Below are 27440 nucleotides of genomic sequence, written 5' to 3' on the forward strand. Positions count from 1 at the left end.
TCATTTGGGTACCAGGAAAAGCATGGGAGCGGAAGCAATGAATTTTTAACTTGCTTTCTGAGGACCATTCAGCATCCTCAGAGGAGAGGTTTTTTTCAGGCAGATGTTCTGGGTTGTTCTCTTTCCCTCCCATCTCACTTATTGGAAAGAGTGCTGGGCAGAGCACACAGAACCTGGAGCCAAATTCTTAGTAGGAAACCATCCATTGTGGAGGGTTACTCCCCTGGCTTCGGAGAGGCCAAGACACATGCTAACTAACAGAAGGACGATGAGGCTCATTGTTTAGAGATGTACATACTTTAGTGCAGTCTTCTAAACATTGGATGCTGGTGCCTATTGAGACTACTGGGGTGGAAGGCAGGGAGGCCAACAGTAGGTGGAGCCAGAGCCAATGACTGGCAGAAGCCACTAGTTCTAGTTTTGTCCCCATCCTCCTCCTCGGTAAGCTCTGTAATGGTAACACTGACATTATGGAGAAGGAAGCAAGTAGACAGAGCTACGTCCTGGTCTGGTCGTAAGTAAAAAGACAGGTGAGGACTGGCTGAAGTTGGTTGAGCAGTTCCACATTTGCTTTAATGGACCGGCCTCCACTACTTCTAAATAGATCCTGCTAGAAACCAGGTTTTATCAGCATTCATTCTTTGCATTTCATATAATATTTCACACATATGTGTGTATGGAATGCTAAAGCCCCAAATCAAGAGATTATCCTAAAAATACATGCCATGGCATATAGTTACTGTTTAGGTAGCAGGTATTGACTTTGAGAATCATGGTGGACCAGTGAGAAAGCAAATTGGATTGGATTTGGTAGGGACAGTCTTAATCTATTTATTTATTTATTTATTTATTTATTTATTTATTTATTTATTTTAAGAGGGCCCCTTCCTTTGGTGATTTTGTATTGTGCTTGATAAGCCTTTACCTCACTATGAATTGACTCTGTTTGACCTTAATGACTTAATTACATAGCAAAATCAGGCTGGCTGTGTAATGGTGTGATGTTATCCTGTTCAGTACCCTCAATTGACTGGGATCACCCATGTCACTGATTCAGGAAGGAATTGCATTACCATGTAGAAGAGAAGAGTTTGGATTTGATATCCCGCTTTTCACTACCCGAAGGAGTCTCAAAGCGGCTAACATTCTCCTTTCCTTTCCTCCCCCACAACAAACACTCTGTGAGGAGAATGGGGCTAAGAGACTTCAGAGAAGTGTGATTGGCCCAAGGTCACCCAGCAGCTGCATGTGGAGGAGTGGAGACACGAACCCGGTTCCCCAGATTATGAGTCTGCCGCTCTTAACCACTACACCACACTAGCCAATTTAGACAGGATATGCAATGTCACGGCATCATGACAGTCACCACACGCTCCTTGATTGGGTGGCACTGCCAGTGTGACTAACCAGGGGAGGGAAATAGGATTTTGTAAGTTAAAATTAAAAAGCCGCATAAGCAGCAGATAAGAGGAAACAATGGCAGAGAACAATCCTAATAAGAATTATGTTAATTTCTCTAGCCTCTTTTACGGAACTAGGCTCCTTAGCAAAACAAAACAGCTATGTGTCTCTGAAACATCATGCCTTTACAGGGTTGTCCTGTCCTCAGTATGTTGACCCACCGTGGGGTTTATTCTCCGGTCAGTACACACAGTGGGGGTTTTTGGTTTAAAAAACACACACCGCATTTTTTCGTCTATAAGACGCCCCCATGTATAAGATGCCCCCTATTTTGGGGAACTCAGATTTAAGAAAGGGGGGGGAGAGAGAGATCCGTGTATATGACGCCCCCCTAATTCTTGCCATTATTCCTTAGGGAAAAAACCTAGTCTTACACATGGAAAAATACGGTGAATTGAGGTGCTCATATCATATGTTGATAAAAGTGCCTATGGTGACAGTAAAACAATGGTTCCCATGGGCAGCAGAAGAAGAGGTGGCAGCACTCTGAGAGCACACATACAATGCCAGCTGTAAACTCTCTCTATAAGGCTGCCTGCTGAAGAAATAAGATTTGAAAGGAAGATGAGTGCTATGCCACTGATTATGTAGCCCTAAAGGAATCAGTGGTTCTGCAGTATAAGTGCTTCCTACATTTGCTTATCATAGCCTTTCCCCAGCTGTTAAGAAATGGTGATTGGGATGCTTTTATTTAGATACATGTGCAAGCTGAACCAGGGGCAGAGGGTGGGTGGGTGGCACTCTGTTACACGTATTCCCTTCTCCCTTTATATCTGCGGTCAAGAAGATGCCTTTATCTTCACTGTGGGTCTAGGGTGACACAATTTCTGTAAAACTACTTTTTTTAATTTTGTTGATGACTTGTAATGAGCTAACAACTCCCAGATGTGCAATCTAAACTCAGCACATATTTGAGAGGGGAAGCAACCTGTATTTAGTGCTTAGTGGACATTAATCTGCTTCGCATCCCCTAGATTTAGATTTATTCCTGTTTATTCAGTAACCAGACTGGGCTCCAATGATCATTGGCTTGTAATATGTGAAGAATTTAGGTCAGAGGATTTTCCAGCATTATACTCTTAAGAATATCAATGTAAGTGGGATAATAATTGATGGATGGGAATGCAATCCCTGTCTGAGTGTACTGAACAGAGTTTCTGTGTCTCTTGCACAGGGCCTGTGCTCACTGCCTGACACTAAAATCAAACACAGTAAGCCTGCAACTTACACGAGGGTTACGTTCCGGAGACCGCACCTCAAGCAAAAATAGCATATAGACGCAATGGTGGGTGGGATTGCCAAAGTCTCTCTCTCCCCCCCAAATCCCACCTCCTTTTAAGTATTTTGCCATGCACGTTCAGCTGAATGCACACAAATTAAAAGCATGTAGATTGCGATCTAACTGTACACACTTAGGTGGGAGTAAGTTCCTCTGAACCCAGTGGGAACTTATTTATAGTAGGCATGCAAAGAATATTGCTCATAAGTTCTTGTCTGGATCTTTGATGTTTAATAAACTTAGTCCTTCATGTTGTTTTATGTGTTAAAATATGAAAGTCCATTTCCAGTGGTCAAGAGCTGTTGCTTATTCTGACTTGACCAGGGAGCACTAGCCAGCATTTCACAGTTTTTGTCCCTTTTCTCATTTTTTAAAACCTTTTTTCTTGCACAAGTGCATGTTCAAGTTGCTTACATGAGATTCCACCTAAACTGCCTGTCAACCTCCTGTTTCAGGTTATAATATATGAAGGGGCCTGCTGATTTTTAAATGATTCAAAGTTAATAACTGGGAGCTTTGTCAGTTCATTTTGAGGGAGTAAGTATAATACCTCTGCCTATCAGAAAGTGTGTGTTTGACTGCTGATCTTGTCATTGGTTGTGTTTATGCTATTTTTAGTGATGTGGTGTTGGGTGTGAATATGTTGGCTGCCTTGGAATGACATCTGAAAAATGAGTGATGGGCTCTCTACCCTTGGTCCTCAGTAACTGGAAGCAGCAAACATAAATATTTCCCCAAAACAGTTGGGGAATAACTCACTTTATACTGAGCTCTGTTATAACTGCAATTAGATCCTGTGGTACCCATTATAATATTATCTGGAGCACTATGGGGACAGATCATTCCCTCACTAACCCTGGAGCATCCAAATCCCTATATCCTTGATCCCCCAAATTATCTCCACCAGCTAACCCACCTTGGAGCTGCCAACACTCCTTTCTTGCAGCTGCTTACCTGGTTCTTGTTTGGATATTGTATTGAATGAGAGACATCTCTCTTTAGCCCTCCTGGAGTATTGTTGTAACAGCAGCCCAAAGGTTGGTAGCCCTGGGAAATGTTATTTTCCCATGGCTACTGGTGTTCAGAAAAAACGGGGAGGAAGCAGTTTAGCTGAAAAGAGATTTTGGGAGTCATAATGCTTGCCTTTTACTTAATGCAAGCACAACAAGTCCTTGTGCTTCATATTTCAAGCCAAGAAAGTACAGACTTTGACAACATGCCTAATAAGAGCAGTTTAAATTAATAAATCTTGGCTAATGGAAACAAGAGGACATAGCCTCCATGTTTACCTCATCTTTCATTAAACCCAGTTCAACAATGGCCATGAAAGATATTCTTATGGCACTTGTTTTAACACTGTTTTCCACTACAGTACTATTTATTGTGATGTTTGCTTCCTCAGTTCATTTAATGATATACTGGTATGAAATTGAATTGGAAGTTGTGCTTGTGTTTCATGAAACAAAGAACTAACCATGCATTTCACCATCATTTCCAGAGAGCAGCATTGACCTCCGATAAAGACCTGTACCTTGACAACAGCTCCATTGAAGAAGCATCAGGAGTCTATCCAATTGACGATGATGATTATACTTCGGGTTCAGGCTCAGGTAAAGCAATGTCACATAATGATAAATGTCTTAGGACCGGACATGGCCTTTGTCCTACAGTTCCATTGTACAGCACACACGTCACATGCAAAAAGTGCCAGGTTCGACCCCTGGCTTCTTAAAAATGAAATAAAATCAGGTAGCAAGCAATGGGAAGCAGAGTAGTCGTTATAGGGCTAGAAGAGTCTGACCATGTTCTCTTCCTGTGTTCCCTATGTGGGTCTCCACAAGTTGTGTTGATACACTCAGGTCAGCTGATATGTGTGAAGTGGGCCCTTGATCAAGAAGAACATGAAAAAACCTAATCTGTAGAGTTCAGAAAATTCAGGACAGGCAGCTCCCAATTTATGCAGACGTTACGTTCCAAGGCACCATGCATTTAAGTGAAAGTGTGTATATTTGAAACACCCTTGAAAAAGCCTTCAGACACCCCCTTCTGCCCCTTTGGGTGACTTTTTGGGTCACTTCTGGATTTGGCGCGATGCACATGTGCACAATCGCACGTATATTGGATGTGCCTAAAACAGTCGTTGCCTGTATGTTGACTACCTGCTGAATCTGTGATGCTGTTTATGATGAAGATTAGAATTTTTGTTGTTAAAAAAATAATAATCATTGTCTGTATCATTTAGTAGGATGACCTTGGTGACACACTGCATTTAAAGGCCACAGAGAATGTTTGGAAACAAAGAAGTAATTGTGGCTCAGGTGGCACCACGTCATAAATTTTGCCACAAGCAAGAGCATTGCATCTCATTAGCATATATCAGTTAAAGAGTATTTTTATGGAGAGCATAATGTTATTGATGCGCGTGGAGGTGGGGCTACCTAGAGTGACAGAGATATTGAGTGTGTGGCAGGGAACAAACACAAGCTTTCAGTAGCTACCCCTTCCATGAGGCCATCTGGATTGTGAAATTTCATGTACATTTCTATAGTTATACAGTAATCCCGAACTTTTCTGAAGCTTCCTGTTGGTTGAACTGTGCATTTTTATTTTCCGGAGTTGAGATACGCAGTTTTAAACGCTGGTATCCTGTTGGATTTATTACATATAAATAAGGGATAAGACAAAAAAAATGGGATTTGGTTATAGATTAGACCCTGAGGAATTAAAAAAGTGGTTGTACCAGTCTGCTTGATTGATATAATTCTTTCTCCCTGCCCCAGTTGAATGTACTGAAGTAATGGAAAATTCAACTAAGAAAGCCAAATACTACAGAGCAAATCTAATGTGAATTAAATCAGTTAGGTAGATAAAAGAAAATGTCATGAGTGTTTGGATTTCAGTGCAAAGCAGTTGCTACATAATCAGTCAGATAACTATCCGGTCCTTTTTATAGCTAAATAAATTCCACAGTAAATGCTTAGAACCTTTTTGATTAGCCAGCTGCTGAATAAGTAAGGGCTGGTCCCCACAAACACCAGATTACATTCTTAAACTGTTCCTGGGTGGGGCGGGGGTGTCACATGCTTGAATGCTTCCCTATGAAAGCAACCCCCCTGCAGATCTGGGACATGGGGGAATGTGGTTGGACACCAACTCACATCAGCCCCAGGCAGTATGGTCAATGGTCAAATCTGGAGGGCCATAGGTTCCCCTTCACTGCTGTAGACAGGAAACCAGCATGTTGTGAAGAGTTCAAGTCACCTTACAATACAACAGGGTTGTTGTAAGGACAAAATGGTTCGGGTGAAGGGAGAACTATCCGCTATCCTCGAGCTCCTTGGAGGAGAAGCGCCAATATTTATTTTACATTTTACTGCTATGTTGATGGGTTTTAAAAGAAAAGATTAAAAAAAAATTAAACAGTCTTTAGGGCAGCACACAAATATCAGCAATAAACTAGAGCAGAGCAAATATGTACAGATGTGTTTCCATTCATATTCTTCTTATACTTCAGGGGCTGAAGAAGAAGAAGGTGATAACACGCCAATAGTGGTGCCATCAAGAACTCTTCCAAAGATGCCGCCAACTAGCGATGCTCCCAGAACTGAGAAAACCACGCTGAAAATGCAGACCAAGGTACCTACGCAAACAAAGGTGTGTGTCAGGGGAGGAGCCTCTTGCTGGTTTTTAAAGCTGCAGTAATAATAATTTAACCTTAAATGCCATCTGATGTATGCTTTAAGAGGATTTACTAGATTTAGTGCAAAGCTGTGGATTAACCATAAAGACAAACTCCCTTGGATATCATATCAGTCTATTAGGAGAAACGCAGAGCTTTGGTCTTCTGTTTTGAAACGTGTGTATCCCCTGCTCTGTATCTGAGAATATAGCAGGTGCTACTCCCCGGTACTCTCTTGAGAGTCCCATGGACTGCAAAAAGATCAGACTTATCCATCCTTAAAGAAAGCAGCCCTGAGTGCTCACTGGAAGGACAGATCCTGAAGTTGAGGCTCCAGTACTTTGGCCATCTCATGAGAAGAGAAGACTCCCTAGAAAAGACCCTGATGTTGGGAAAGGTGGAGGGCACAAGGAGAAGGGGACGACAGAGGATGAGATGGTTGGACAGTGTTCTCGAAGCGACTGGCATGAGTTTGGCCAAACTGCGGAAGGCAGTGAAAGATAGGCGTGCCTGGCATGCTCTGGTCCATGGGGTCACGAAGAGTCGGACACGACTGAACAACAACAACAACAACAACTTTCCAGTAGAAGGCGGCCGGTGCCCACAGTTTGGCAAGGTTCTTCCCCAGTGCTCCATTTTCCTCCTTGAGTACCCTCAGGCTGGTGACCTCCCCAATGTGTTAGTGCCTACAGCTAAAATGGGAAAGCTTGGTGACAAGTGTAGAATTCCCAGCCTTGCATTTTCTGCTGCTGTGCAAAGTAGCAGTAGGTTATTGCAAGGAGAAAGGTAGTGGGCAGGAGACTGTGTGCTTAAGCCTTACTCTGCCCACTGCTTCCCCTCTTTTAACCCCCCCTGCCCTTTTAGTGGGGAAGGGAGACAGGTGTGTAAGGAAAGCAAAGGTTGGTGTAGGGTTAAGTACTGCAAAGTTATGATTCTGAGTTGCATCGTAAGAGATACTTCCAGAGGCCTGAAACCTGCAAAAAACCATAGTGGGGAGTTTTTAGTAACTACCAAAGAGTAGAATTATAGAATCATAGAGTTGGAAGAGACCACAAGGGCCATCCAGTCCAACCCCCTGCCAAGCAGGAAACACCATCAAAGCATTCCTGACAGATGGCTGTCAAGCCTCCGCTTAAAGACCTCCAAAGAAGGAGACTCCACCACACTCCTTGGCAGCAAATTCCACTGTTGAACAGTAGGGCAAGCTGCTGTAGTTTCCTGCATTCAGGGCACCCAATTAGCATCACCCAGCAGTTGGCTATTCCTCTTATGGACTGTGAATCCTCTCAGAATGTGCTTGTTGCCTCCCTTAATTCTGACACTCAAAAAGGTTTTACACAGGGCAGCCAAAATACAAAATATCAAAAGGAGCTGATTGCCGCTAAAAGCTTTGTTGTAGGGCTATTGGCACACTGGTCTTTGTACAGAGTTCCCTCAAATTAACAGTGGAAATGTTTTTGGGCGTGGCTTAAATTGTGGCGAATAGACTCCTTGTTTTCAAATTATAGGAACAAGAGCATGGGAAGTTGCCTCTTACCAAGTCAGATCACTGGTCCACCTAGTTACACTATGCTTTCCACACCAACCTTATTTTCCAACTTGGTGTCCTCCAGCTGGGGCTTATGGGAGTTGTAGTCTAAAACAGCTGGATCACACCAGGTTGGGGAAGACTGGGATACACTCATTGGCAGTGGCTCCTCAGGTTTAAGAGAGGGGACTTTCCAACCTTACCTGGAGATGTTTGGGATTGAACCTGGGGCCTTTTGTATACAAAGACTATGGTCTTCCACTGAGCTACAAGCCACGTTATGTTACACAGTTAAAGAATATTCAAAGTGAAATAGACTACATTCATTGCACCATGTAGCAACAAATCTATTTGATTTTACTCTTATTTCACAGGGGTAAGCAAATCTATATAAGCACACATTGATTTGTAGGAGTTATTTTGAGAAAGGGGTCTGAGGCTTCCAGTTAGAAATTTAGGAGACAAATTCTGACCCCCGTCCCCCTTTCAGGTTCTCCAAAGAGTTGAGATAAAGGTGTCAAGTGAATAGGAAATGTATATATTACAGAATTTGAATGCATAAAGGGTATTGGTTTCTGTTACTGCTGCTGCGGGTTGTTGTTTCTCCCTCTGAACTGACTCTGTGCCGTTGTTTCCCCCACATCTTGTGCTACAGTCGCCTGAAGAGATTGATAAAAAGAGGATTCTCAAGCCTGACGCTGAAAACAAAAATGCTAAGAACGAACCAGGTGAAGACACCGACGTATTCACCCAAAAACACTCAGAAAACCTTTTCCAGAGAACAGAAGTATTGGCAGGTGGGTGCCATATGTTCATAAGCTTCAGAAAAAGAAGCTTCCTGTTCTATTTTAGAAACCAAGGTAATCACTATCTGTGCAACTACTCACATAGCTGTTAGGAGTATTGAAGGACTGTTGCTTTGGAGCACTGTTCCTCTCCACCCTGCGGTATGATGCAATCTCCCTCCCCACTTTTTCTCTCTTTTGCAACCAAGGAACGGTTCCCATTTTATTGCTCTTTTCTCCTCAATACATTGCTGCCCTTTCCTTGGCATCTCAATAATGTTTACACCAGGACATTCACCTCCTCCTCAGGGGATGAAAGAAAAAACAAATCTCTTTCACCTGAGGGGTTGTTTGTTTTGTTTTGTTTTGTTTTGTTTTGTTTTGTTTTGTTTTGTTTTGTTTTGTTTTGTTTTGTTTTGTTTTGTTTTGTTTGCAAAGGAGATGGGGCTGCTAGAAGCATTTGAGCTTTGCTCAAACCCTAACCTGCACCTCACACAGACGAAAGTGAGGATCTGAACCCTTTGGATTTCACACTTCCTCAAATATTGCAATGCAGTTTTTGGTTCAAAGCATATAGAATTGTGTTTAGCGGTGGCATGTGTTTTCAGTGGTACATGCTCTAGTTATCTCCCACTTGGACTACTGCAATGCGCTCTATGTGGGGCTACCTTTGAAGGTGACCCGGAAACTGCAAATAATCCAGAATGCGGCAGCTAGACTGGTGACTGGGAGTGGCCGCCAGGACCACATAACACCGGTCCTGAGAGATCTGCATTGGCTCCCAGTATGTTTCCGAGCACAATTCAAAGTGTTGGAGCTGACCTTTAAAGCCCTAAACGGCCTCGGTCCTGTAGGACCGTCTCCACCCCCATCGTTCAGCCCGGACACTGAGATCCAGCGCCGAGGGCATTTTAATGTATTTTAATATTTGTTGGAAGTCACCCAGAGTGGCTGGGGAGACCCAGCCAGATGGGCAGGGTACAAATTATTATTATTATTATTACTATTACTATTACTATGAACATGTTTAAACTAAATTAAATTAAAATGTTACAATGGCAGTGCTCCAAGGGGCCATAATTGGCAGTGCCAGAAGCAAAAGTAGGGGGAACATTCATACCCCTCCCTATTCGGGCAAGCAAACTGCATTTCAGCCAGGCAGAACCCTCATGGAAACTGCAGAGCAGGACCAGTGAGGGGCGTGGCCTGGTTCCCAGGCTTGAGACTTGCTCTGGAATGCCATTTTAAAGGTTGGGATACTCAGTAAACGATGGTGGTTTTTTTCTCTTGAGAGGCGACAACTTGGAGGCAATACACTGCTCATGGTGAAACTTCTGTTCTTTTCCTTTCCATAGCTGTTATCGCCGGTGGAGTTATTGGTTTTCTCTTTGCAATCTTCCTTATCTTGCTTTTGGTATATCGCATGAGAAAGAAGGATGAAGGCAGCTACGACCTTGGAGAACGCAAACCATCAAGCGCTGCCTACCAGAAGGCACCTACTAAGGAGTTTTACGCATAAAACTCTTAACTTAAGTGTCTCTGTTTAAGAGATCACTGAACTTTTTAAATAAAGCTTTTTTTTTTTGCATAGAATAATGAAGAAACCTTTTTTTTTTTCATTAAAGAGCCTTTATGGCACCTTTATGATAAAAAAAATCCCATTGTATTTAAAACTTTTCATGTATTCCTTTTAAGAAAATGTAAAGTAAAATCTTAACATTTTGCAGTGTTCTGTGAATAACAGTGGCAAAACATTATTTTATACAGCCATTGATGTTCACTGAATCATTTAAAAACTTTATGCATAAATGAAAATGATTGTTTTTATCCTATGGTTCAATGAAAGTTGTTTAATTTTTGTCAGCATGTCTGATTGATCTTACAAGTTAGTTTTTATTTCATTAATTTATCTGTTTCCAAAAAAATAAAATAAAAATAAAATGCCTTTTTGTAGTTGTCATGGTGCAATTTGTCTTCGGATAACTCAGATAATGGTAACTCTTAGTGTAAATGTATTTTTTCAGCTATGTAAACTTTAACCTCCACTTTGTATAAATTTTAGTGTCAGAAAATCCATTTTACACCTTGCTTTGTTTCTCAGTGTTCCTGTAGCTTCATTGAAACTTACAGCAGCAAATTAATGTGTAAAATTGGACTATTACTGCAAACGATGTAGTCGTACCCATACAAAAACAAATCTTCTTTATGGGAGATTTTGCAGTAAGCTACTGACAAGCCTATACAAACCCAAAGACTCTTAACAGTATTCCAAGATGTTGCTGCAAATTTCTATGGCCACTGTTGGTTAATTTCTTGCAATTTGAAGGTACGAGTAGGAATTGAAAAAGAATCCTTTTTTTAAATTGTTCTTTAAAAAAATGCATTTAAGTTGTAAACGTCTTTTAAAGCCTTTGAAGTGCCTATGATTCTATGTAACTTGTTGCAGACTGGTGTTAATGAGTATATAACAGTAAAGAGAGAGAGAGAGAGAAGAAAATGTTGGTATTTTATAAGCACAGACAATTCTAATGGTAACTTTTGTAGTCTTACATGGATAGACATAAATTGTAATTTGGGAACATAAACACTACTGAATAAATCATGTGGCCTAATACTGAAATATTTCATTGTGGACTTTATTTTGTTCTCTTTCGTATAATGGCGACTCCATGCGCCATGCTACTAATTGCATCTGTTATATGATAAAAGGATATGTTGGAAACAAAGGTCCCCGAAGGTTGCTAACAAGAGTTTCACAGGAGAAATAGCTCTGTTTATAGCCTCATTAAAATGAAAACGTACCTGCAGTGGTTAATTCTTTTCACACTGGTGAAATGTTAAGTGCTAATCAATATGGACCACTTCTTTAGCGCTCAAATTCACATGAATATAAAGTTTCAGTTCTCCATGTGCTTGAATGATTCCTCCCACCCATGCCTTGCCCTTGAAATAAGCAATATGGATATGTTTGCATGCCTTGATAAGTAACATAATTATTCCACATCATTATCTCTGTGGTGGGGATTGAGAATAGCTGGCGAGAACTGTTATGTTCAGCGGCCACCATTTCTCCAAAGAAAAGGATGCGAGGAGAGGGCAGAAACGGCAGGAGGGAAGGGGGATGTTTGCATCCTTCCTTTGCTACAAAGGTGAGTCAGGAAACTAGGCTTTCTCCTTTTGCCTGCTGGTGCTTCCCTGGAAATCTGTGCAACCACACGACTCTTTGCATGGGAGAAGTGGCCTCCAGGCACCTGAGTCCCACTGAATGTGCTTTGGACATCATGCCAAATGTGGGTGCTGCAGAGACCACACAGAAGTGCCCTGTCCTACACAGTCTGTATAAGATGGGCAAGAACAAGGAGGCATGATAGGGCTTAGTGAAGGGACAGTAAGGAGGAGGAACTTGTGGCCCTCCAGGTGCTGGGCCCCAGCTCCCAACATTGCCAATGGTCAGGGCAGGTGGGAGGATGTGTTCCATCAATATCTAGAGTCCCCATTCCAGGGGTAGGGAGAAGGTTAACCTGCCGTAGATAGCACAGAACTGCTGAAGTTAATATGCACTGAATAAAGAATTTAATCATAGGCCTCAAGTATGACAAGCTGGAATGGTGTTTGTTCTTTTTAAGGTGCATCCTATAGCAGAGAGGCTGAATGCCGCAGTAGCAAGGAGGAGCTTCAAAAACAGATCTAATAAGGAAGTGGACCACTGCAGCCTTAAAAGCCATGAGCTTTGAGGTTCATGTGGAAGGTGGGTGACCAAGCCAACATATAGACTAGGAGAAGATAAAGAGAAGAGGGTATGTCAAAGAGGCAAGGGGATTTCATGAGACGCCAAGATCTGACAGAAGAGGGGAGGATGTAAACTGAATAAGGAAGTCCAGTGAAGAGAAAAGTGCAGTAATCTGGGCAAGTGAAAAAACCAAAGTACACCCCCCCACACACACACACCCTATCTCTTTACAACTTGGACATTCAACGTAGGGCTTTGAGTCTCTCTGGGTTGGCTTCTTTTGCTGGTACAGTGTGTAACATGTCATTGATGGAATAAAAGAGAAATAGTGTTGGATTTATGCAGGACCATCCACACATTGTTCTGCTTTAGTAGTTGCTCTGTGATGCTTTCCCATTGTTAACACGTTGTATTTTGCATCTGGAGTCGAATTCTTGCTCTATAGCACAGCAAAAGCAGGGTGGGGAAAAACAATCCCAGGAGAATGGTGGGGTGAAAAGTTGCAAGGTTTTGGCAGGAAGCCAAGGAACATTCCCTGGTTGGAAATGAAATGGTATGTACAATCTCAACTTTCTGCAATTCCAAGCAGTATTGGAAGTGTGATTACATGGAATCATCTGGATACCGTCACGAGCACAAATTGCAATGGATGCACAACATAAGGGGTGCATGGAGCACATGATGTCCCTTGGAAGGGTGTGATACTAGAAACTCGTGTGGCAGGAGATTAAACTTCATTTTACTTTGCATAATGGAGTAGCTATTCCAATAAAATCTCACCATTTGGCCTAGCAAACAACTCTGCGCTTGGTTGCTTGCAAGAGACTGAGTGGCAGCTTTCCTGCTATAGAAAATTATTTAATAAGTTACTTGAAAGCTAACTGAAATACTTTGCACGCTTCTTTTGATTTGCCACAAGCTGAGCCACTTTAAAATGGTGTTCAGCAAGTGTTCATTAATTGCACAAAATGTAGTGAAGCGAAGCTGCTGGAAATAACAGCACCAAGATGAAATTTTGGCAAAAAGCCTTTGCTGCTACTCAAATGCCAACATAAAGTCTACTATACCCAAACATAGTTATTTCATTTGCATGGTCTGATGTAAAGTCTTCTGCATAATTCCAGGTTGTTTACAGGTTGAGTAGGCCAAATATTAAATGGAGAACATTGCACAGTCAGAATTAAAGCATCTAGTTATGCAATCTATCCCCACCACATGTGCAATGGGAAACGAGGGTGGATTGAATGAAGGGACAACATCACTCTTCCTGAATAGGTGAGCGGAATAGCCAATGGAAACTCCCAAAATGAGGCATTTGGGGTGTGGGAGAGCTAAACCAATCTGGGATCTGCTGCCCCTCTGACTGGCATGTGGAGCAGAACTGTGGTTGCAGAGGTGGCCCCAACAGAAAGTGGCTGGGATGCAAGGATTAGGGTTGCATCCTAAACATTCAACCTCCTGTTTTGAATTTTCAACTTTTTAATACTTCAAATAATGCAAAATGTGTCTTTTCCCAGTATGGACTATGCTTCTAAGGCAATTTTACTGGAACGAATGTTCCCTCTGGGTTGGATCCAAAAGTGCCTTGTGCAAGCAGAGGGGTGATTCCTCTGGGCCCCACTCCATACCATTCCAGGAGTTCTCCATTGACCCACCAGCAGATTTTCAGGGTCAGAGGGAGGCATGCAGTACTTCTCTAGAGCCAACCCTACATGTTTCCTACAGGCCAAGTTTTGTTGTCATGGTGAAGAATTTTATACTCTTGATCTTCAGTCTGCTTACTATAAGACGCTTCACAACTCTGCTGCTAAAATACATATAATTCCGGATCCAGAGAACTCTGTCATTTTGGTTTTATATCTAAAATGATGCATGAGGGAAAATACTTCTTTGTGTGCTCCGTAAATGATTCTTTCTAAGTGGGAGTGACTTTGTTAAGTGACTCAAGCCATTGTACTATAGATCAACTCAATAAATAAATTTAAACTGCAATAGTATGCCATAGAAAGGGCCCTACCCTGGGTGAGGACTCTTGTCTATTAAATTTAGATCCCCCTCATTCTCTTTTCACATGCCCAAGGCAGCATGCAGCATGAAAACAAATTATATTAAGAAAAAAGCACATCAATAAAAACAGTGAAAGCCATCAGCACCGCGTCACTTTTTCTTGTCCCAATGAAGACAGCAGGATAGTAAAGATACACAGAGTGTGGGGTCTCCACTGTACCGAGCGATACAATAGTCTTGTCTGGATTCAGTTTCAGAAGATTTTCTTGGATCTTGGGCCAAGCTGTGACTTCAAGTCAGAAGAAAGGAGAAAACATGGTTGCCTTCTGTTCTTCCCACCCATCTTGCAGTGTAGTCATTGTTTTGTACTGGATCCAAGTAAGCTGACTGAAGCTGAATCAAGAGATGATTAAAATTATGATGAACCCACTGAATCTTTCTGGGAGCATGGATTAATTATTGTTCTTGCCAAAATGACAACAACTTAACTTTCCAAGTATAATTCTTGGTAGGCTTAAATTAATATTTAACCATTCTGCTCCTGTTGCTTATTACTTTCAAATTCGTTGCAGAGCTACATAATTTAATAGAAAGTGGGTGGGCGATACAATAAAAGAACAAAGTACTGTTAAATTGATGCAGTTTCCTACGATGCAGAAAAACATATTGTTGGATGGTTTTTAGATAGTAACACATACTGAACACGCCCTTCAGTGGACTGCTTGGTCATTTTTACATTGTATTTTTACAAAAGGGTTCTTATTACTTTCTGTGGTAGACTCTATATTTTATTACACATATGCTTCCAAATCAATGGCGTGGTCACTTTTTGAATAATGTGGACAGTTCTAATTGCTCGTTCTCAAAAAGGATATTGTAGAGCTGGGGAAAGTGCAGGAAAAGGGGAAACAAAATGATCAGGGGGCTGGAACAACTTCTCTGGGGAAAAGCTAAATAACACCTTTGAAGGTTTTCATTTTAGCTGAAAAGATGACTAAAGCAGGGGGTTATAATAGGTTATACCATTATGCATGTTGTGAGGAGTTTTTTTTTCTTTCCTGTAAGTCACAATACTAGATCTCAGGTCATCCAATCAAACAGATAGCAAACCGATTCAGGACAGACAAAAGAAATAAATAAAAAATTATTAAAAATTGTCCAGTAGCACCTTAGAGACCTACTAAGTTTGTTCTGGGTATAAGCTTTCGTGTGCATGCACACTTCTTCAGATACCTTTTCTTCAGATACACTTTCTTCAGACAAAAGAAAGTAATTCTTCACCAAACAACTAAGCTATGGACAGGGTTGGCCCAAAACAATTTGGCAGCTGAGGCGAACCACAAAATGGCGCGGGGAGTGAAGATTTACCTCAGGAATACAGGTGGGAAGAGACGAGCAGTACCTCCTATTCGCTAGGAGGAGGTGGCAGCTCTGGCATTTGTTAGTTGCTTTATGTAGAAAGCTCTCAAAGCAACTTAGCGAGATAAACTACACAATCTTCAATATACCTACCTCTACTATAGCTTCTTAGGAGGTGATAGCTATTTCCCCTGTTGGAACTGTACATACTTGTTAATTTGGACCCTGTTCTTGTCATAAATTCTTAGCAAAACACTTTCCATTGAAAATGTCAATATCTTTCTGACAGAAACTTACTTTTCAGTATAAATGGACTTTTCTTTTTAAGTATCCATTTATGCATGAGTTATTAAGACCATAGGGATAGACAAATACTCCTGTCAAATTGAAGTAACCAGCCCCAAGAAGACATTACCCATTCTGTTGTGTGCAAGTGAGTAGGAGTGAGAAGACCAATCATTATCTAGACTTTTTAATGACTCAAGTTGGAAACTCTTTTTCATGGGAGATCTCCTGGATCTGCTGTGAGAAATCAGCAATATTGAACAGCAAAACACTACATACATTTGGTCACAGCTTTAAGAAATCAAAGTTGCCATATAACTGACATTAGCATTAAAAAGAACAGGCCGAGCTTTTCCACAAGCTTACACACACTGCTTCCTTCAGCTTAGCTGTGACTCTGGAAATTGTCACTTCCATTTTTCGAGAAACCACAGCTTGCAATGTTGTCCAAACCCTGCCTGTTGTGAAAAACATACGGTGCAAATTATATATTTATATAAAAGTCTAGTGATTAACAGATGACTCTCTTCTCTTGGCAGATCATACCTCTCAATCCAGATGGGAAGTAAGGACATCTGGATGGTGAAAGAAGGACAGTAACTTGTTAAACTATTCCCTTCAGGAACTATTTACTTACTGGTACTGGGCATGTGAGAGTCCCGTGGACTGCAAGAAGATCAAACCTATCCATTCTCAAAGAAATCAGCCCTGAGTACTCACTAGAAGGACAGATCCTGAAGTTGAGGCTCCAGTACTTTGGCCACCTCATGAGAAGAGAAGAATCCCTAGAAAAGACCCTGATGTTGGGAAAGATGGAGGGCACAAGGAGAAGGGGACGACAGAGGATGAGATGGTTGGACAGTGTTCTTGAAGCTACTAACATGAGTTTGGCCAAACTGCGAGAGGCAGTGAAGGATAGGCGTGCCTGGCGTGCTCTGGTCCATGGGGTCACGAAGAGTCGGACACGACTGAACGACTGAACAACAACAACTGGGCATGTGTTTAGCATCATCCATGCCCTACATGTGTATGTCCTAGTTTCCATAACCTTTCCTTCAGTTCTTCCTTTTCTGGAGACAAGAGTGGTCCAGCCTTATACTGTGTTTTAGGGAGATTGCATGTAGCTTGATCCAATGATATTTTGTTCCTAAAGGGAATAAAATCCAGGGAATCTAGGTTGAATTGGGCAAACTTCTCTAGAATGGTAATTCACAAGGTACTGGAGTACTAGGTTAGGCAACTTTATAGTGTAGCCTGGCATGAAATATATTAATTTTAAAAATCAACAGCACACTCTTTATATCTGCCTACTTTCAACCGTCACTTTAATGTACAGGTAATGTATTTTGAATAACAGAATCCCACACAGCCTTCAGGTTTTAAAACCATACAATGAACAAAGTCCCAACACCATCTCTGTAGACTGAATAATAACAATCTTTCATTGTTATCTTAAAATTCAGAATGCGAAAATCTGGAGTGAAGTTTGGCCAGATAAAATCATTAAAAATCGTTTTGTGTGTGTAATATGGTCCCTGGATTCAATGGATTCAGTTCAGAAGAGGTAATTTGGTTTATCCACTATAAAAGGTCATTCCAGTTTATTGGGAAATTGGTCAGTTATAGCTTTCTAGTCCCAGTTGTGCAGTTGTGACATCTGCTGCTTCCAGGAAGAAAATCTGGAAATCCTTTCCTGGATTTCCTTTGCTGAGTAAAGCCATTACACAACACATCTTCTCTTCATGAGAGACTTGTTCCCACAATGAATCCTGTGACAGGATTCCCATGACATCAGATTCCTGAAGAGTAGCCTTGTGAGCTACAAAAATGCATAAAGCGATGCTGCACGTCAGAATCTAGCTGATTTATTGCAGCAGGAGAGTTCGGAGGTAACACGAGTAGGAGGTGGTGCACAAAACCTAGGTTTGGGTTCTGTTTGCGTTTAACAGCAAGCCTGCCCAATTCAATATGCAAAATGAAACACCCTAGAAATTCACACTTCTCTTAATTTTGCAAGGTAGTTCTCTCTCTACATAAGCAGTATCCATGGTTGAAGTATCTTTGACAGATGCCCACTCAACCTCTGCTCAAAAACCTCCAATGAATCTTCATCCCCCCCTTGTTCCTGATGTAGATAGATCTTTACTTCCCCTTCTAGTTTGGTAGGGAGGGGACACCATACTCAGATGCCGAAGATGGCTCTGATTTGGTCCCCTAAATGGTGGATGCAGAGGATGGAAGCAGAGGACAGGTTATGAACTCTCCTTGCTCCAGCAAGTGACTGAGAGGCTTTCAGGTTTTACTGTTGTTTTGCAAACAAAACGATCAAGGGGATGGAGAAATTAGGAAAGGTTACAACATTTGGAACTCTTGGTTTAGAAAAAAAGGCAAGTAATAGGAGACATGACAAAGGTGTCTAAAGTTATACATTATACATGGTGTGGAGAATAGAGAAAAGTTCTCTTTCGCTCAAAATACTTGGAGACATCGACTTGGCCACCAACTTGGATGGTTTTAAAAGAGGATTAGACAAATCTAAGGAGGATAAAGCCAGGGGTCAGCAAACTTTTTCAGCAGGGGGCCGGTTCACTGTCCCTCAGACCTTGTGGGGGGCGGTCTATATTTTGAAAAAAATATATATGAACGAATTCCTATGCCCCACAAATAACCCAGAGATGCAGTTTAAATAAAAGGACACATTCTACTCATGTAAAAACACACTGATTCCCGGACTGTCCACGGGCCAGATTTAGAAGGCGATTGGGCCGCATCTGGCCCCCGGGCCTTAGTTTGGGGACCCCTGATAAAACTATCAGTGTCTGCTAGTCACGATGGCAATGTTTTGATTCCAGCATTAAGAGACTGTATGCCTCTGAATATTACTTGCAGTGAATCACAGGGGGGGGGGGAGAGTGCTGTTAGGCTCATGTCCTGCTTGCGGGCTTCCCATGACCATCTGGTTGGCCACTGTGAGAACAGGATGCTGGACAAAATGGGTCATTGGACTGATCCACCAGGCTCTTCTAACATTCTCATTAGCATAGAGAAAGAGTAGTTTACTAATCCATGGCTGTCATTTGACCCTTACACAAAATGGATCAACAGGGCTCCTTTTGATTTTTGCACTCTCCTTGGGAGTTGTGGCTATGGGGCTGTCAAGATGCGCTTCAAAATTTACCACTCTAACACTGGTCCAACTGCATTGTCTAAAAGAATGTCTAGCACTGAATGCGTTTATCTTCTGCATTTTTAACAAAATGGTTCTTCTATCACCTTTTTCTTGGAGGAACATCACTGACCAAAGGACTCATTAGTTGAGGCTGTTGACTGCACACTGCTCCACTACTTGCAGCACGGGCGAGTTCCCAACTGGAATTCTGAACGACGACTTGGGCTTTCCTGACACAAATGCCTTCTCAAATGTTCATAGCATGCTACAGCTTCAATGCTCTAAAGAACCATGGAACTGTCAAGTACAAGAGAGAATAGCACAACTGTGTGGCATAGATTGTTCTTGGCAGCTGGTCTGCAGCTGTAGAATTTATTCCTGAAACCTATCACTGTGATATCTGAACATCTGGTGATTCTCCCTCATCGCTCCCTTGCCCCTAAAACCCAGCAAACATCACATCGCTTAAGCTATCTCATATGTCTTAAGTTCCTCTTCCTTCCTGCCTCTGTGGAGGTTTTCATATTTAATTGATGGAAAGTGAAATGAACAATGCAAAGAATTTGGAGAAAAAGCAGCTACTCCTGCCTCCGAATAACAGCACCCAAGACAATAGGATTTCACTGATGCGACATAAAGCCCTACCTTGTTGTTGCATTTTTTAAAAATTGCTGATATGGTAGACAGAAGAGCCGTAGCATGGGGAGATGAACGATCTCATCTGCTATGCAGGCTCACCAGAGACACTGAGATGAATCTCTTGTTTTATCTGGACATCCAGTGACTCAAAACATTCAAACTCCCTTTTATTCTTTCTGGGGCAGGTAATTTCGTACACAGGAACAAACCTGTGAAACTAAGAGCTCGCACACAGGAATGGCGTGAGTTTCCTTAATGGAAGATTTGTTGCACCTTCCATTTGAACGAGAAGCAATGGGCAGCTCAACTGGAAAGCTAGATAAAACTAGATAATAATAAAAAAATAGCCACTTAGTTCAGAACTCATAGAAAAATCGTTACTAGCTTAACAGTGTCTCTGTTTCCAGTTTGTAAAGCAGGGATAATATTAACCTACTTCACAGAGGCACTGACAGGACAAAGGAGTGGAAGATTATGATGTCCTAAATCCGAACAACAGACATTCAAATACAATTGTTGTCATGAAATAGCAGGACAACGGGGAGGAGGCTGAGAATCCCAGCGAGGGGTGTAGCCAGGACTGGGACACACTGGGGCAAGCAAGGGATGGGGAAGGAGAGGTTGGTATTTTAAGTACTCACAGGGTGACAGAGGATGACGGGGGTCAGCACACAGGAACCAGAGCAGCAAGAACCACCACCAGAGCCAGAGGGGCCCCTGTCTCCATGCACATGGCGGGTTCTGAGGCCTAGGGAGCAGCAGGTGGGATGCTCCAGGAAGCTGGGGCATGCAAGGGCCCAAAGCCCAACTCTCTAGCTGGCCAGGTGGGGCTTGCTAGCTCTGGAAGGAGGTGTGTGATTCCTAAGCTGGAGTAGGGTTAGAACAGCTGAGGGCCACATGCCTCATCAAGCCCAGATGCTGCAATCAGCATGCAAAGTATAAAAGGGAAGCAGAGCTGTGTCTGCTCAACTGCCCATGTTGGTGGATTGTGAGTTGGATGCTCCTAGATCTCCACAGGACTGTGCTTTGGGTTTGATTCTGGACTGTATCCTGACTGCTGGACTTCAGACTTAAATTTACCCTGAACCTTTGGACTTTGGACTTCACTTGTGTGGATTGACCTTGAATTTTGGATTTGGCATACTGACTTACTGCCAGGTAGGCCAGGGGTTCAGGAAAGTTGTGCTCTAATAAATGTGAATCACCAAAGCTGCTCTTCTCTGACATACTGTTATGGCCTGTGGCTCTTCTGGATGTGGTTGGACTCCAATTCCCATCAGCCCCAGCCAACATGGCCAAAGATCAGGGATGATCAGAGTTGATTTAGAGTTGTAGTCCAACAACCTCTAGGTGACACTTATACCGCTTTAGCAACCACCATTTCCCTTAAAAGAATCCTGGTGGCTACAGTTCCCATGATTCTTTGGGGGAAGCCATGGCTGCTAAAGTGGTGCAAGTCTTCTGGTAATTTTATTAAATTTTTAAGGATAAATATATATCGGTTAAAGTCTACATCAAACTGGGTGGAGCAGTTCATGAGGAGTGAGTTTTAGGAGCCTTTCCTAAGCAGCTTTCTTTTCTTTCACTTGTGGGAAAATGTGGCCCTGCGGAAGAAATGACATAGAAATGCAAAGGAATGGTGGCGGCGGAGTAGGAAAATTTACCCGCATAAAAAGCAACCCAAAACAAGTTCAAAATGGTGCTGCTGTGAACCTTCCAGTCCTGCATTAATTCAAGTGACCCCAGCTTGGGGCCCTCCAAATGTTTGGGACTACAGCAGTGGTGCTGACGGGAGTCCAAAATTTCTGAAGGGGGTCAGATTGGGGTGCTGTATTTTTTTAAGCTTATCTGCAGATATTGAACCTGGCAGCTTTGTGTACATTCAAACATCCTTTTTGGTTCCTTTTTCTTTTCTCTGCTCCATGTTCTAATCCCCTAAGTAGTAAATGATTTACTAGCAAATTATTATGCCAGAGATTTAGTGTTTTGGTTAATTATTTCTATTTTGAGCGCCAACAGGCCCCAAGCCTAATGAGTTAAACACTACAAAACATGTACAGTATATGATACCATTTCCAAAATCCAGGTGTCTTTGGAAGGGACTCAGCTGTCTGGAGTACCGCCAGCTAAATAAACAAATAACAAAAGTGGACATCATGAGGTGCCCAGAACTTTATTGATTCTGAACTGTCCGATACATTAAGGGAAGGAAATTTCCATTCACTCCCCCCCCCCACAAGGGTGAAATGTGGAGGGAAAATACACTGTTACAAAAGCCATTATAAACTGAATCCAAACTTTCTGCTCATTGTTAAGTATAGAAGCAAATCCATCAGCTTGATTTGGAATTGGGACCAGCAAATTGAGAGGTTGACAAAATGGCCACCCCTGAAACTAATCCCCAAATTCAAATCTTGTTGACTTTCCCAATGCTCAGTAGGGTTCAATTGCTTCCCTCAACTCTGCTGTGAGCCACTGTTCTCTAGCCTTCTGCACTTTGTGATAGCAGTAGCAAAAGCAACTGAGAAGTCTCAATGGAGGGCTGAACTCCCCTTCCTAGTGCTTTGAATGCTCTGTCTCATGTGCCAAGGATTCTGGGAAACATCATTTCCCAGGATACCTGGCATCCATACTAAGGACAAAGGTGTCCTAGAAAATTTGCTTTCCCAGGTGACCCGGCATTTAATGGACTTGGGGAAGGGGGAGGCATTCAGTGTACAATCTAAGATGAATAACTTCTTTGTGGGAAATGCTCCTCAACTGGTGAGGCTGCTGAGTATTACAAATAGGGCAAGTTTGTATTCCAAGACAGGTATAACTACATTCTTTGATGACTTTACTGGAAGAAATCTAGGGGGGTGGGGAAGAAATCTAGGGAAAGCATTTGCAATGTCTCCTTTTCACAGATAAGCAGATGCTGCAGGAAAGCAAAATCCTAACCTCTTTTGTGACTTTATATGTGTGCACATAATTCTTTTTTTTTAGTTTTAAGCTTGCCCAATATCAACATACCTACGTCTGAAAGCTTGTAGGTTTGTAGCATATACCATTTGGCAAAGCCACACAAGGAGTCTCTGCCTGGCAGTTGACTAGGGAAAAAGAAGTGAGGTTCACTGAAACAACCCTTTTGTGTTACGCTTTTTCAAAATAAAAATAAAAATCAGTGAGCTAGATTGTTTTAAAGAGCTGAATGTGACATTGTCTCTGTCATGTCGACTTTAATCATGTTTTCCACCATTCAAAAGAAAAGAGAGAAGTTTGTAAACAAAAACAAAGAAATACAACAACAACAAAAATTGCAGATAGCCAGATTATGACTATCCTCTTAATGAGACAAACAGGGAAGTAAATTCAAGGGTACCAAAGGGGAGTGCAAGAAAAAAGTGTGTGGAGGAGAAAAGAGTTGATGGGTATGTTTTCTAGGGCCCCTCAATGAGCCCAACACGAGGGCAGTTTCCCCCCTCCCCCCCGTTATTACTGCGAATGAAACCTCTGTCACCAGACCCAAAGGGAAAGAAACAGAAGTGAATAGACGTGAACGTATTATAGCCACGAAGAACTGAAAATGTGTTTTGTGAGTGACAATGAGTCATTCAATCATCTCTGTACTTTATCACCTTACGGATAGATGTTCTGTGACATCTTTATAAACTGCGAATAATAGGAACTCAGGCTTGAACATAAAAGGAGCCTGCTGGATCAGGCCAGTGTCCCATCTAGTCTTGCACCGTTCTCATAGTGGGAAATCCCAAAGCCCAAGAGCACTCATCTGCCTTCATGTGCCCAGCCAGAAATGATGTTGGGAGGGCAGGCTTCATATTGGGGGGGGGGGCGTGGCAGGTGAATCTCCTTGTTCGGGGGGGGGGCAGAACCTCAGTTAATTATTTTTTATTGATTTACTTGATTTAGGGGGGCAGCTGCCCCCCCTCCCCAGCTACCCCTATGCCTAGCATGTAGCTTCAGATCAGATTAGATGCAACCAGTGGCACATCTTGTGGCCTGTGAGTCTGTCGGAGCCACATGTCTGGTGCCGGTGTTACCATGCATCAGCAGGACTTGGCGCAAGGATGAGCGGGAGAGGGCCACTGAATGCCAAATGCACGTACATCAGCCCACATATTGTTCCTTACATGCTTCTATTTCTAGTGCTAAGCGATTCAACCTTTTATTTGGATGACTAGTCGGCCGCTGTGACCAAAGCTATGATTAGTGTTTCCCAACCTCGGGTCTCCAGCTGTTTTTGGACTACAACTCCCATCATCCCTAGCTAGCAAGACCAGTGGTCAGGGATGATGGGAATGGTAGTCTGAAAACAACCGGAGACCAAAGGTTGGGAAACACTGTAAATAAGTGGCTTTGCAAAATACGTTGCATGGGGTACGTTGCAATGAACTGGCTTACGCTTATCCGAGCTACCTTGCCGTCTTATGTAACCTTGCCGGCTCCCTTTTTTCTTTTTTGAGTTTGTAACTTTCTTCTCACAAGACTCCCGCCCGGGGCCTCGCACAAGCTCTGCACAGGCCTGTCTTGATGCCTTTGGTGCTGGAATCATTAAAAAAGACAGAGCTTGGTTTGCTTTCTCCTGGCAACACCCCACCGAGGCGAGGGGCTCCCTGGCCCTCCTCGCCGGGCTGTGACTGAGGAGCCTCTCCAAAGCGCACAGGCAGCGCACGAGGCTGACGTCTGTACCCGCTGGAGACGCAAATGCTCCTGCCAGGCGGCCAGCTCAGGCAGGGAGAAAAGCGCTTCTCCGGTTCATTCAGCCAAACGCTGCTGCTGCTGCTGCGAAGGAGCTGTGGCCTCGAGCTCTCCTCTCCGCCACCCGCTCGCTCGCTCGCTCCAGAGGAAGGTTTGTGAACAGCCCCGCTCCTCCCCCGCGTTCTCCACGGCAGGAGGCCGTTCGGGAGCCGTTTGCGGGCCGGAAAGACCCGCGGCTGCGCAGTTTTAAGGCCGGACTGCGCACGCTTGCGCGCAAGGAGGGCCGCCGCTTCTTGAAACGCCCCTGCAGAAACTAAAAAAAAAAAATGTGTCCTGAAGTCAAGGGAGCAGATATTCTCACTGGGAGCTCGTGGTTCCCTGAACCAGGCGGAAACCCCATATAGGATTTTCTCCTCTTGCTCACAATTCAGCCCACAAAACGGGAAGGAGGGGGAACTTTACCTGTTGGATGCGGCTCTCCTCCTTCTGCAACTTATTATTTGTCTAGTAGCAACTTATTATTTGCCCAGTAGGAAGGGGTAGCGGCGGAGACTATGGAGGGTGTGACTGCGCAATTGAATGGATACAGTAGATTGTATTGACGACCTGCTTTTCACCTTCCAGAGGAGCTTACTGATTATCTTTAAGCATTGTTTGTAGTGGAGAGACGAGGAGGAGGAGGGGTGATATTTGCAGCTTCGTGGTCCAGCTCCGTGTTACAGATTTCCCTTCCTAGGATGAGTTGCGCTTGCCATAGCCTTGCATGGTCAGTTTAATTCTGCTGTTGTGTTTTTAATTAAAGCCAATTACTGAACCTGACAGGTGCGGGTGGGGGGACCAGCCAAGGGAACAGCAAATTGCAGCCAGCATTCTGATGACTGCTGAGAGATCTACCTCTAGATAATCAGCACGATGAAAGGCAGTTCATTAAAATGTACAGCATTTGTTTGAGCCACTTTGAGGAGCTGGCGCTGTCAGTGGCAGGAGATGATGAGTGAGATAACGTTTTTAGGTACTATTCCACCATTCTTGCCCTCACTTTCCAGCTGCTGCTCATTGCTAACAGCCGGGATCTCTGGATTCACTGTCCAGTAACCAGGGCTTCCTTCCTGCAAGCATCGGAAGCAGAACAGGAACCACAGATGACAGCTCTTGGGAGGAATCTAGCATTTTTGGTAAAGTTACTACAACCCTCCTCTAATAGTAGTTCTGCTCCTCTAATAGTTTGGTACATCAATTTTAAGAAGTGGAGTTTCCACCACTATTTATTTCCACCCAGTGTCACTAAGGCAGCAATCCAGTGCACACTTGTTTGGAAGTAAACTCCACTGGAACTGAGTAAGTTTCCATTCTCAGTAAAGTATACCTTGCATTGTGTTGTGAGCATCCCAGGGTTGGTCTGTGTGGCTGTGTGCTTTGTATGGGCTGAGCAAACAGGACTACCAATTTCTTTCTTGGCAGGCTACATTATTAATTTATTTTATTGAATTTGTATACCACCCTATACCCAGAGCTGTTCACAGAAAATACGGCCTTTAACAGCTGCATGCAAAACTAATACAGTGGTACCTCAGGTTAAGAACTTAATTCGTTCTGGAGGTTCGTTCTTAACCTGAAACTGTTCTTAACCTGAGGTACCACTTTAGCTAATGGGGCCTTCTGCCGCCGCCGCGCTGCCGGAGCACAATTTCTGTTCTCATCCTGAAGCAAAGTTCTTAACCCGAGGTACTATTTATGGGTTAGCGGAGTCTGTAACCTGAAGCGTCTGTAACCCGAGGTACCACTGTATTCACCAGGTGAAGTTTTCCAACACTGCCTCTGTATCAGAGATGAGGATCCCATGGCCCCCTACATGTCACTGGACTACAACTCCCACCATCCCATGCTGGTGGAGGGATATGTACACTTAGGGGTTCAGCAACATTTGCAGGGGGACACGGAAGGTCTCTGTGCTGGGCAAATTTATCTGAGCAATGTTAGCTGTGAGTCTCGAATCTGCCAAAAGGCAGGGAAATGTTGGCATCCCTATCTCGTATTTGACAGATATTCCTTTAATACACATATATAGTAGATTGAGTGGACTTGATCAAGTTCTGGGTTGGACACAGGCTAATTTTTATCTGCATCAGTTATAACTTGCATGTATGAATCGGATCTAATGCAAAAGAGATTTCACGTCAACCTCAGACAATAACAGCAAGAGTTGAGTGGCATACTGATTTTGGCACAAGCCTTTATGGGCCCTACTCTGCTTCACCAGATGATGATTTTATTTGAACTTGTTAGTTACTTCTTACACAGAAGTCTCCCAGCGACTTACTATATATCTAAGAACATAAGCATAGGTAAAACTACAGTGGTGCAAGGTGTGAGGGATCCTATTCCCTCCCCTTCAATACTTCCCCAACAGTGACTCTCCCTAAATTTTACTGACAACTAGGATGAATCCTTCCGTGTTCATATGGGAGCTGTCTCTGGGGTACCTCAGGGCTCTACGGTTGAAAACCTTTTGCCACCTATGGGATCTCCCTACCAGGGTTCCCAACTACTGCAGTTTGCCTTCCCTTTAGGCAAATAAGTGGCACACTTGGCTTCACTGTCCAGCCCTCTGTATGACAGGAAAATAAGCAAACCGTTTCCTCTTCCCCAGGAAAGCTTTGTTCTCTCCTCTTAGTCACACCTCTTAAGGTACTGATACACGGCCAGATTCAACGAACGTTTAAGCACATTTAACTTTAGTGGTAACTTGAAAACATGGATGTCTCGGGTTATTACTGGTACAAATCTTCTTCTCATGTAATTCAGCTTTGTTATATTTCCT

At 43.0% G+C, this 27440-nt stretch overlaps 1 protein-coding gene across 2 annotated transcripts in view; it reads left to right on the forward strand.

Annotated features, from left to right (window-relative positions):
• Positions 1–11352, forward strand: part of SDC2 (syndecan 2) — a 61356-nt gene extending 50004 nt beyond the window's left edge. The window contains exons 2-5 of one of the 2 annotated variants that reach the window (XM_033155620.1): positions 4239–4350; positions 6255–6376; positions 8603–8744; positions 10088–11352. In XM_033155620.1, the coding sequence (XP_033011511.1) occupies positions 4239–4350; positions 6255–6376; positions 8603–8744; positions 10088–10251 (540 nt within the window). In that variant the 3' untranslated portion in view covers positions 10252–11352. Of the gene's footprint in view, positions 1–4238; positions 4351–6254; positions 6395–8602; positions 8745–10087 lie in introns of both variants that reach the window. The other variant, XM_033155619.1, reaches the window with a different exon arrangement.
• Positions 11353–27440: the final 16088 nt, after the last annotated feature.

The sequence above is a fragment of the Lacerta agilis genome, chromosome 7 (assembly GCF_009819535.1).
Source record: "Lacerta agilis isolate rLacAgi1 chromosome 7, rLacAgi1.pri, whole genome shotgun sequence".
Classification (NCBI taxonomy): Eukaryota; Metazoa; Chordata; class Lepidosauria; order Squamata; family Lacertidae; genus Lacerta; species Lacerta agilis.